Raw genomic sequence first — 12,498 nt, forward strand, 5'->3', positions numbered from 1 at the left:
TATTGTTCTAGAGTTGCATTTATATGTTCGCTCTGACCATCGGTCGCTGTGTGAAAAGCCGAAGAAAGAGCCTGTTCCGTGCCCAGCAGCTTCAGAAAGTGCCACCAGAACTGCGAAATAAACTGTCCGCCCCGGTCTGATACAGTTTTATCAGGGGTAGCGTGGAGCCGGCAGACATGGGTTACAAACATGCGGGCCAACTTGCTCGCTGTTGGCAGCGATGCGCAAGGGACGAAGTGTGCCTGCTTTGAAAACAAGTCCACGACCATCCAGATCACCGACTTCCCCTTGCTGGACAGGAGGTCGGTGATTAAATCCACAGAAATCACCTTCATAAGAACATAAGAACATAAGAACAAGCCAGCTGGATCAGACCAGAGTCCATCTAGTCCAGCTCTCTGCTACTCGCAGTGGCCCACCAGGTGCCTTTGGGAGCTCACATGCAGGATGTGAAAGCAATGGCCTTCTGCAGCATTTGCTCCCGATCACCTGGACTTCTCCTCCATAAATCTGTCCAAGCCCCTTTTAAAGCTATCCAGGTTAGTGGCCATCACCACCTCCTATGGCAGCATATTCCAAACACCAATCACACATTGCATGAAGTGTTTCCTTTTATCAGTCCTAATTCTTCCCCCCAGCATTTTCAATGAATGCCCCCTGGTTCTAGTATTGTGAGAAAGAGAGAAACATTTCTCTCTGTCAACATTTTCTACCCCATGCATAATTTTATAGACTTCAATCATATCCCCCCTCAGACGTCTCCTCTCCAAACTAAAGAGTCTCAGACGCTGCAGCCTCTCCTCGTAGGGAAGGTGCTCCAGTCTCTCAATCATCCTTGTTGCCCTTCTCTGCACTTTTTCTATCTCCTCAATATTCTTTTTGAGATGCGGCGACCAGAATTGGACACAGTACTCCAAGTGCGGTCGCACCACTGCTTTATATAAGGGCATGACAATCTTTGCAGTTTTCCAGCTTCCAGGGCGCGGAGGGTGCAGGCAGGGGCTGGAGGAGGCTGGGCACCTTCCCTTGCGCCCTCTTGGCCATGGCACACGTGGGGCAACCTTTAACATAAGCCTCCACATCCCCCCTCAGCGACCTCCACCAAAACTGTCTACGGGCCAAATGCAACGTCTTCACAAACCCAAAGTGACCTGCCAATTTTACATCATGAGAACGCTGGAAAACTAGGAGGCATGCCTCCAGCGGCACATAGAGTCGATCCCCCTTCCACCAGAACTCTCCCCCGTTTCTCCAGTTGGTCACCACTTTCATCCTGCGGCACCTCAAGGGCCCCTGCCCCCCTGAGGGCCCCCTCCAGCGAAGTGGGCAGGGTGGGGGGACCAGAGCAACATGCTGCCTGACTGCGGGTGACGACCGCCAAGCCCAGAGAGAACAACGTCCCGATCGAAGCAGGGTCCCCCGGGGAAGGTTTGGGCAACCGAGACAGGACGTCAGCCAAGCAATTCGACTTCCCGGGGAGGAAATGCAGCGTGAAGTTGAAATGGGAGAAAAAGTCAGCCCAAAGAAGTTGCTTGGCGGACTACTTCCTCGGAGTCCGAAGCACCGCCAAGTTCCTACGGTCAGTCCACACCTTGAAAGGGCTGGCCGTGCCCTCCAGCCAGTGACGCCAGGCAGTCAAAGCGCACTTGATTGCCCTGTCTCTTTGTCCCCAACCATCCAGTGATGCTCCACCCCTGAAAACTTGTGGGAGAGATAGGCACATGGATACAACCTCCCATCCTCTCTCTTCTGTAGCAGGGCAGCGTCCATAGCCTTGTGCGAAGCATCAACATGCACAACAAAGGGCTTGGAGGGGTCGCCATGGCGAAGGATAGGTTCCAACGTGAAGGCGCACTTAAGCACCTGAAATGCCGCCCCACACTCCACGGATTATGTAAGCAAAGACAAAGGCTTAGTTGCCGATGGCCCCTTCTCCTTCATGCGCAGTAAATCAGTGAGGTGCAGAACCAGCTGGGCAAAGTAAGGAATAAAGTCTCAATAGAAATTGGCAAAGCTCAAGAACGACTGCAACTGGTGCCTGGTGCTGGGCTCCTGCCACTGCAACACATCTAACACATTGCCCGGGTCCCTGGAGATCCGGTAACCCAGAAAATCCAATCTCTCCCAATGAAAGTCACATTTGGATAGCTCTACAAACAAGTCATCATCGAGGAGCCACTGCAGGACAGCTCGTACAGTCTTAATGTGCTCCTCCTCTGTCTGGGAGTAAATTAGTACATCGTCCAAATACACCACCACCCCCTTGAACAGAAAATCCTGAAGCACTTCAGTTATCAAGCACATGAAAGTCCCAGGGGCCCCAGATAACCTGAATGGGAGAACGTGGTAGGCAAACTGGTGTAGCCACTTGTTGAAAGCCGTAAGATGCTCATATTCCTTGGCGATCTGCAGTCAGTAGTAGGCTTCCTGCAAGTCCAGCTTAGTGAAAATTTTGCCCTTTCCCAAACAACTCAGCTAGTCTTTGATTAGGGGGAGAGAGTATTTGTTACACGTGGAGGCTGCGTTCAGTCCCCGATAGTCAGTGCACAGTCGTGGGGAGCCATCCTTCTTCCGCACAAACAGTACAGGCACGGCAGAATCACTGGTCACCCTTTTTATGAAGCCCCGTTTTAAGTTTTTGTCCAAAAACTCCTGAAGCGCCTGGGCTTCCGACGGACTCATGGGGCAGAGACGGCTTTTTGGGAGCTTAGCACCGGGTAGTAATTCGATCTTACAGTCAGTCTTATGGTGGGGCGGCAGCTTGTCGCACTCCGTTTCCTTGAACACCCTCCAAAGGTCCTGGTAGGGTCAAGGGATGGCTGAGACGTCCAGCGTGCTCCCAGCCATCTTGTGGGAGCCCCCGCTGCAAGGAGGGGTCAACAAGTCGGATAGAGTTGGAGGACCAGGAGATATTGGGGTCGTGGTCCTGTAGCCATGGCACTCCCAGCACCAGGGAATATTTGGCCCCCTCAGCGATGATGAACCGCCGCTCCTCCCAGTGCTCCCCGCATTGGAGACGGACTGGTTTCATCTGATGCATGGCCGGTGCGCCCCCCAATGGGCCCCGTCCATCTGTTTGAACAGGATGGAGCAGCACAGGCGGACCTGCTGCAGCCCCAACTGGACCACTGGGGATGGCTGCATTAGGCAGCGGGTGCACCCTGAGTCAACAAGTGCCTGCGTCTGCACACTAGTCCCACAAGTCTGATTAGACACAGTCACGGAAAGAAGTAACGGGCCATTGGTTCCACTCACCCTCAGTTCTGCGCCCTTCAAAGGGACCTGGCATTGGGCGTGCTTCAGGACAGGTCGCTGTCATTTCCCGTCGACTCCTTGCTGGACTCGGGGCCACCAGCCTCCTTGGAGGTCGAACTCGCCTTGTGCGACTCTACTTGTAGTCCCGAACCCTTCTTGAATGGGGACTTTTTCCCTGGACCCTTCGCTGCCCCGACCTTTGCTGCACCACTGGCAGGGGCTAATGGATGGTTGGGTTTCTTGCTAGGGCACACTGCCGCCATGTGCCCCTCTCTGCCGCAACTCAGGCAAAGTCCCAGCAGCCTCCAACGGGCATAAAGAGATTCCCCTGCCTTCTTGCCACCGCGAGGTGGAGAAGCACCCCCTGACGGGGGAGGGGGGAAACCGGCAGGGGGTTGCCCCACTGTTTCAGTAGCTGCACTCTATGCAGGTGGACCTCTGCCACACCTGCCTGCCAGGGAGGTCGGCTCCGCGGTCACCATGGCCCACTGTGCCACCTCTGGGTGAAGCCCCTCTCGAAAGAAGTGGATCTTCACCTGCCCCAGCCAGTCCTGGACCACCCAGGCTAGTTGGCGGAACTCTGAGACATATTCACTCATGAATCGGGACCCTTGCCGGATCTTCCGCAGCCGGGCATGGGCCTTCTCTTCCTCGAACGGGTCCTCGAACTGCCACCGCAGTGCCAACATGAAGCAGGGGAAGGAGCGCAGTTCAGGTGCCCGGCCTTTGTAAAGTCCTACATACCAGCCGGCCGCTGCCCCCCCGGAGGGCCCCCACCTCATGTACTTGCTCGACCTCATCCTCGTAGTCATTGCCATACTTCTCCATATGCTCCTCGACCTGCATGAGGAAGTAGGGCAGCGTCTCCATTATCCCGTCGAAATGGGCCTTCAAACGCCGCCGCCGTGGGGGCTGTGGTGGCTGTGGCCCGGGTGGGCCCGGCTTCCCAGGCAGCACGTCGTTGGAGGGGTGTGGGCACCGGCTGCCCCCCTCTGGAGGCGGCGGCGGCCACTGCGGCAGATCCTGGCGATCCCGCTGTGCTGCCTCAGTGCGAGCCAAGAAGAGTTCCATGTTCACTGTAGAAAGTGTATCTCCTGCCACATCTCGTCTTGCTCCTGCCGCCAGGCAACCGTGCCTCTCTCAGGGGCCCATGCCCCTGCCTGGACCTGGACCCGCGACCACTTGCTTTGCTCCACCGGGTCCCACTCCGACTAAATGTCCTGGTCCATGGGTTGCGTGAGCCAAGTGGACTCATGCCGCCCAGCTGCATTGGCCCCCCAGCACGGCCGCTGAGAGGGGGCCCAAGAGTAGGGCAATCCCATGCTCGCCTCACAGTTGGTGCTTCGCCCGGCACCCAAGTGAGGATCATGTCGGTCGGGGACAAGGGCATCCTTCTTCTCGTCCCCTAAGTCCAGGTCACGGGGTATCTCGTCCTTGTCTTTGTAAAGTCCTACATACTTTGTAAAGTCCTACATACTGGAACTTGCCCTGTTCCCTCATCAGGTTCGCCAGTGAGAATCCTGCCTGTCGTTCCATCCGTTCCGGCCATGGATCCGAGTGGGGGTCAAACTGGGAGATCCTGCTTAATGTCAGACTCTCAAATGTGGGAATAACAGAAACCGTAGGAAAGTCCAAAAGCAGTTTATTCCAGGTAATATGAAGAGTAACAATGTAAAGCAGGATCTGAGTTAGAGAGCTCAGATCCAGGACCTATATCCTTTAACCCCCCCATTTCGCCCCACACCAAATGTCTACTACAGTTTCTACTACAATTACACTACAGGGCTTCAAAGGACCTGGCAACCTTTCACACCTCTTTGAGGTGGGCTGGCGCCAGGAGATTGCCAGGAAGGGAAGAGGGAAACAGGGAAACATTTACGATTCCCACACAGCAAGACATCAAGGCACTGACAGGCATGGTCCTGACACTGAAGGCCCCGTATAGACATTCCAAACCCTTCCTGTATAGGCAGAGAGTTGATTTATGCTTGACCACAGAGATTTATGGATCCTTTTGGTTTTGGAATGCTCTGTGGGATCTGTTACAGTGACTTGTTAAATAAGCTGATGGAGGATTAGCACAGCTGACTCTCTGAAACCATCAACAAAATTAGGCCCTCTCAGTTCCCATACCAAACTAGCCCCTTCGTATACCTTGGAGCTGAGGAGGAAAAAGCAGGAACTGAGACAACTAGAGCAATTTTAGCAGAAAAGTTATGACGAGGTGGTAAAAACATCTTGTGGAACCCCTATGAGGTAGTGAGGACCATGCTAGCTCTTGCCCGGCTCAATTTAGGATAATTCAATCACTGGCAGCCCTGTTTGAGAGGCCCCAAAGCAATAGAAATTCAGCCATTAGCTGTGAGGAATTTGCAAGGATCTCCCTGCCAAGTTGGATGCAGGAGTGAACTAGAAATCCTTGACCATCTTCAGGTCCTACTTTGGACCAATTCAGCCGACTATCCCAGGACAATGTTAACAGAGTTCTGCGAGCTGTGAAGCCGACCAGGTGACCCTTGGATCCATGCCCATCTTGGCTTGTGAAGGCCAGTAGAGATGTGGTGCAGACTCCCTTAAGGAATATCATTGATCTGTCCCTGGGTTCAGGGACCTTCCCTGAAGGACTGAAAGCAGCTGTGGTAAGGATGCTCTTTCAGAAGACATTTTTGAATCCTACAGATCCCTTCAACTATCACCCAGGGCTCCATCTTTTGTTCCTGGGTAAGGTAGTTGCGAGAGCAGCTGCAGAGCAGCTTCAAGCTTTCTTGGAGGACACATGAATCCTGGACCCATTTCAGTCTGGTTTCTGCACTGATCATGGGACAGAAACAACTGACCAAGGTGGGCCAGTGCTGTTGTAGACAGAAGCATTTGACTTGGTCATCATCTGTCAGGTAGACCTGCTGCCTCTTGACACTGGCATTTGTGAGGCAGTCTTGCAGTGGCTGTGTTAATTTCTTCAGGGTTGGGGACAAGGGGGTAGCTGTTAAAGAGGGGACCTCCCCATTCCACTCACTGATGTCTGGGGTTCTTCAAGGGGTGATTTTACAATATTGTATGACATCTGCATGCACCCTGTTGTCAAGTTGATCTGGAGGTTCAAGCTGTGCTGAGCACACCCAGATATATTAGCTGATGGATGGCCACCCAGATAATGCCCCAGATGTGTTGGCCAGTTGCTTAGAAGCTGCGTTGAAGTGGTTGAAAGAGAAGTTAAATCCATTGAACATGGAAGTCCTTTGGCAGGCCCAGCAAAGTGCACATTGGGATTGCCAATTGCTGACTCTTGACAGCATGCAATTAACACCAGCACCAACCGTCAATCTGCCCGTTCGGAAACAGCCAGAGTGTAATTGGGAATTTTCTGGGCATAGAGCTGGGGGAGTGGGGGATTGTAGTTATGAATTTACTGCATTTGCAGGAGGTTGGACTAGGTGATCCTGGAGTCCCTTCCAGCTCTGCTTCTGTGTTTCTATGATTGTGTAATTGTTATTTTTCCTAATGTTGCCTCTGCTTTTTTGATTTAATTAAATTCAGGGTTGCTTGGCCTACAGCGGTTACTTGGAACCCTTTGGAACCGTTCTGGCTTCTGCCCAGCTTTATTTGGTGTAGTTTGAAGCAGTGTCACAACCATGAGAAGCTTCCTTTTTGAAAAGATACACGCGGATATGCCACATTCTGCACTTGTTCTATGCCCTGCTTCTGCTTAGAAAAATGTTTTGAGTCCAGGGGCACCTGTAAGCCCCAGAAAGTGGTTGTCTCGGTCTGAGCTTTTGTGTGCATGGAGCCCTGGACTCCGAATTCTTTCTGCTGCTTCAGTCCCATGCAGCCGCCCACCCTGAATCTGCTTACACATAGTCCACACCAAGCTGGGTTTGTGAGGGCGCAGAGTGAATGTTGAGTCCCTCTAAGCCAGAAGTGGACCACCTTTTGGCCCAAGCACTGGAAAGGAGGTGACCTGACCCCATGCAAAGGCTGGCATGCCAGCAAAGAATAAGAGTGTTAAGAAACGGGGGCTGGCTAGGAGTTGCCACCCCTCAGGGGTTCACCTCTAAGTTGGCAGGTGGTGGCTTGGGAGACAAAAATGGGCACAAGCCCCCTCAGCAGCACTGGCAGCACCTCAAGGGCCTCAGTGGCTTGGGCAGAGAAGAACCCATCCTGCGGGCTGAGCTCTGCATGATGTGGTTGGGATGGCCTATCTTTGGCCTCAGCAACCTCCAGGCGCGCTCAGAAATGAGGGGGGAGGAGCCTCGGTGGTTGGGCCCAGCTGATGTGCAAATCCTGTCATGAGGAGCTAAGGGGAGAAAGAGTGCCCACCACCAAGCCCTGCTTCACACTGACTGGCACACCAACCCAATCAGTGGTCTGTCACAGCCAGTGTTCTTTTTGAAAGAGATGCTCCCAACCAAGGCAGAGACGCAACAGCCCTGCCTTGCTGGCCTGTCCCAGACACACAAAATTCAGAGGCAGACTGCTTCTGTCCATGGAGACTCCAGTTAGGAGCTCGTAATGGATCGCTCCCCCATGAATTTGCTAAATTTATTTTTATTTAGTTATTTAGGTCTATTCTATGTTTCAACGAATTCTGAAATCGTAGCTCCACCCAAAGCTGTGTTAACTCCCACACCCTCTGCACATTTCAGTGCCATATACTTGATGCCCAGTTGCTGGCAGTGTAGATATACTGAATTGAATCACATTCTGTGTGAAGTGTTGTGAGAAGTCACTTAAGATCCCACTGTGGTGGTCATGCATACCATGACCCCTTCGCCATCCCTCAAGCCCTTGAGTGACAGGCATGCATGTCTGAACTGGCCTCTCAATGGAATATCACACCCCTAGTGCTAAAAATGAAATACAAGCTATCACTGAGCAACCCAGCTCTGCCTTGTCCCTGGCATTTTGTCAAATGCACTGGCAGGTACACCTTTTCTAACACTGTATTTTTTTCTCTGTGTTGTTTGTATAGGTCTGGTATATGGACAGCTATCACAACAATCGCTTTGTCCGCGAGTACAAATCCATGGCCGATTTTATGAACACAGACAATTTCACTTCTCACCGTCTCCCACATCCGTGGTCTGGAACTGGCCAAGTTGTGTACAATGGCTCGATCTATTTCAACAAGTACCAAAGTCATATAATCATCAAATTTGACTTGAAAACTGAGACCATCCTTAAGACTCGTAGCTTGGATTATGCTGGCTACAACAACGTCTATCACTATGCCTGGGGCGGGCATTCCGACATCGACCTCATGGTGGATGAGAATGGCCTTTGGGCTGTCTATGCCACCAATCAAAATGCGGGGAACATTGTCATCAGCAAGTTGGACCCCAACACCTTACAAAGCATCCAGACCTGGAATACCAGCTACCCAAAACGCAGCGCAGGTGAAGGGTTCATCATCTGTGGTACTCTGTATGTCACCAATGGCTATTCAGGAGGAACCAAGGTGACCTACGCTTATCAGACCAACACTTCCACTTATGAATATATAGACATCCCCTTCTTAAACAAATATTCTCATATTTCTATGCTGGACTACAACCCCAAGGACAGAGCCCTCTACGCCTGGAACAATGGCCATCAAATACTCTACAACGTCACCCTCTTCCACATTATCCGATCTGATGAATTGTAGTCCACTTTTGTCTGGAAAGGAACTGAATGCATAACAGCAAGAAAGCAAGCAAGCAAGAAAATAAACACATGCAACCTATTTTAAAAAAATACAGAAATTTTGAACCAGGGCAGCTGCCAAAATATGTGAGCAAGAGGATGAGCCAGTCCTGAAAAACTTGCAAGATCATTACTTACATTTCCAATGTTCACTGAATTCAAACGTGCTACAGACAATGCAAAAGTTAAACTAAATCACTTGTTTGCAGCTGGAACTGCACTTGAAAAAACACTTTTGAGGGGGTTTGGGGGGGGTGGGGGTATTTCCCCCCGTATATTCCAATAGCAGAGCTGTAGTTATATAGTACAATGTAAGGCAATGACTGTTGGAAATTTACTGTTGGGGTGCGGGTGGGGGGGAAATACAGTTCTCTCTTTTTTGGGAAGTTGCATGGACATTTTCGTACATCACAACCAGTTTTGATGGATGTGTGGTTTGTATTTGGAAATATGAACTTGATTCATGTTGGCAGTGTCTGATTTAAAAAATGGTCACAAAACAAAACCCAGAGGTCACGGATTGGGGTTGCCATTCCATTGGAGCTGGCTACTAGCCTCTCTCTTTCGCTCTCTCTGTTTTATGTCACCTTTAGAATAACTGTTCAGAGACCCAAAGTAGCTAATGGATCTATGTCTTTAATAGCTATAAAAAATTTAAAAAGGAAAAAAAAAGTTTTCCAGTATGTACTATGGACAAATTGTTGTACCCAAATATTTGTTTAAACTTATGTATCCAACCAATATCTTGTACAATGTATGTCTGCTATTAACCAGAGGTGGCAAAACTTTGTATGTCCAAGTTTATGCAAATGAATGTTGTAAATGCCAATGATGTCATTTGGATTAATAAATGAAGGTTTCATATCTTAAAAAGAGAACACTGCAGTGTTGTGAACAGATAACAATTTTAGTGAAGATAGTACACACACCCCAAATCCTACAAATCTTGTAAGAACTCTTTGCCCTGGTAGGTTTAATTTTAGGGTCCTCAGATGTGCTTCATTTCACAGTGCAGCAGAAAGTACAGTCAAGACACAGCTGACTTATGGGGACCCTGTTGGGTTTTTAAGACAAGAAACATTCAGAGATGGTTTGGCTTTGCCTGCATCTACGTGGGCTGAGAATTTGGAGAGAACTGTGACTGGCCCAAGGTCACCCAGGTTTCATGTGGAGCAGGTTTCATGTGGAGGAGCAGGGAAACAAACCCAGTTTTCCAGATTAGCATCCACTGCTCTTAACCACTACACCACACTGGCTCTCTGAACTAAAATATATCATGATCAGAGAGTGGTTGAATGAACTTTTTGTAGGGTTAGTTTCCTCAGAGCCCTCCAAATTGCTGCTCTTTAGATAAACATAGTCTCCTAATTCCTAAATCTTTTGTGCAGCAGAATTTGAAAAAAAAATTACAGTATGAGCTATTGCGCAGGTGAAATCAGTTATCCAGGGAGGTGGCCAGCGGCCTTCACTAGCCGTCTTAAAGCAGCATTTGGACATACATTGATCAGGGGTCCTCTAGGCTGATCCTGAATTGAGCAGAGGATTGGACTAGATGAACCACTTGGTTTCTTCCAACTCTAGAATTGTATCTTTGCCATGTGCATGTTTAATATTCATGGTCATGTGACCTGTCCCATGCACCCCTAGAATGCCAAAGTTACTAATGGGCCACCTGTTTCATGATGACAATAGAGTAGATCCACTGTGCCACCGATATGTACACTCGTGGGTGGCTCAGGTCAGCCCATTCTAAGAAGTTGAGCAGATTTGGCCCTGCTTAGTATACTTGGATGAGACTTTAAAAAAAAAAAACAACCCCAGTGGTACAGGAGAAAATAGCAGCGAGGGTCTAAGGCATTGTTAGGGGTGGGGAAAATGTTTCTTTTCCATCCACACAGCATGCAAATATGCTTCAAGTCCATTTATTTAAAGGTGCCACAAACCAGATTTGGGGGAAATCTGTCATGTCCTGGATTGTCCAATAATGAGACTTTGTATTCAGACAATTTCTTTCATTGGAAACTGCGTCAGGAAAAGGCATTTAGACCTCTATTGCCAGTATTAAAATTAAACACCAAAACATCTTCCCTTATACCCTTCATCATAACCCCCTTTCCACATCATGTAACACCACCCCTTAGTACCACCTCCCAAGGGGGAAAGCGTTCCCCTCCAGTCTCTTGGGAAGAAGATGGAATGGCCGTCACTCAGTCCAAACAACCCAGACTCCCCAGCGCTTGGAAGTGCAAAAGCCCACAGGGGCCCAATGAGCAAGAGGATGTTAGCTTCATCACCCCTCTGTCTGGAACAGGACACCCAGGGAGAGGGGAAGCAGGCGATGGAGAGAGGATCCCACATCCCACCCCCCACGCCCTCAGGCAGGGCAGGATCGGGCCAGAACTGAGCAGATCATGACAAGAGCAGAGTAAAGCAAAGGGGAATCTGGAAAGTGGATGATTGGAGATGGTGATGTTTGAATGCTGTTTTTTTTATATTAAAAAAATAGTTTGTTCTGGATACCAAAGTGGAGCAAGCCCTCTATGCAGAAGCAACCTCTGCTACTCAACAACCACGTTGAAAACTCAGAGAAGAAAAGTGCCCAGACCTTTAATTACCAGCCATTGTTACTGCATTAGAATAACAAGAGCTCATAGAATCTCCTCCAGCCTGCCAGATGTCCCCCCAACTTGGAAAAATTTCAATCCACTTGCATCTGTCAGTTGACTTCAAAGAAGCCAAACAAGGCTGTCTCTCAGTTTCCATAAAGTCAGTAATGTAGCTGGGTCTCCCTTATTACTTAGAGAGGCATATCTAGGCAAACTGGAGCCTGGGGACAAAACTTGAGTTTGCCCCACCCCCGCTCCCCGGTATGGGCAGCCACCCTCCCCCACCACGCCCAAACAATGATTTTTTTTGCACCAGCTCACAAAACACCTCCCACCCCCAGCAAAACATACATGGCTCTCTCCCCACCAACTCTCTTTCCTAATTTTGTCCTCACAGCAATCCTATTGAGGTAAGTTGTTAGCCTGAGAAACAGCTCCAAGCCAGTGCAAGTGGGTATTAAGCATGTAAATCTCTCACAAATCACCCCCAGCAAAACATTTGCCAAACAAATGTCAGCATCATCTCTCACAAAAACACCTCCAGTGGAATCCACCCCCAAACAGCATCACTTTCAATGGTGTTTAAACTAGGGAGTCCAGATTCTTCTTTTAAATCCACCTTAAAGAGAGAATCTGGGGTCCCCAGTTAAAACAACATTGAAAGTGATGCTGTTTTGGGATGGATTCTCCCCCACCCTGAAACAGCATCACTTCCAATGTTTAAACTGGGGACCTCAGATTCTCCCTTTAAATCCATGCCGAAGGGAGTGGATTTTAAAGGAGAATCTGGGGAAATTTGGAGGGTGCCTGCTGTCAGGGCTGCCATTGTGAAGCTAGCAGCACCAAAATTTCATAGAATCATAGAGTTGGAAGAGTCCCCAAGGGCCATCAAGTCCAACCCCAATGCAGGAACACACAATCAAAGCACTCCCGACATATGCTGATCCAGTCTTTG

The 12,498-nt window shown here is 49.7% G+C and overlaps 1 protein-coding gene across 1 annotated transcript in view; it reads left to right on the top strand.

The window, feature by feature from the left end:
• OLFM1 (olfactomedin 1) overlaps positions 1 to 9,810 on the top strand; it is a 69,452-nt gene extending 59,642 nt beyond the window's left edge. The window contains exon 6 of the mRNA XM_048513410.1: positions 8,225 to 9,810. Coding sequence (XP_048369367.1) covers positions 8,225 to 8,899 — 675 coding nt within the window. The 3' untranslated portion in view covers positions 8,900 to 9,810. The remainder of the gene's footprint in view (positions 1 to 8,224) is intronic.
• Positions 9,811 to 12,498: the final 2,688 nt, after the last annotated feature.

This window comes from Sphaerodactylus townsendi, linkage group LG12 (genome assembly GCF_021028975.2).
Source record: "Sphaerodactylus townsendi isolate TG3544 linkage group LG12, MPM_Stown_v2.3, whole genome shotgun sequence".
In the NCBI taxonomy this organism is placed as follows: Eukaryota; Metazoa; Chordata; class Lepidosauria; order Squamata; family Sphaerodactylidae; genus Sphaerodactylus; species Sphaerodactylus townsendi.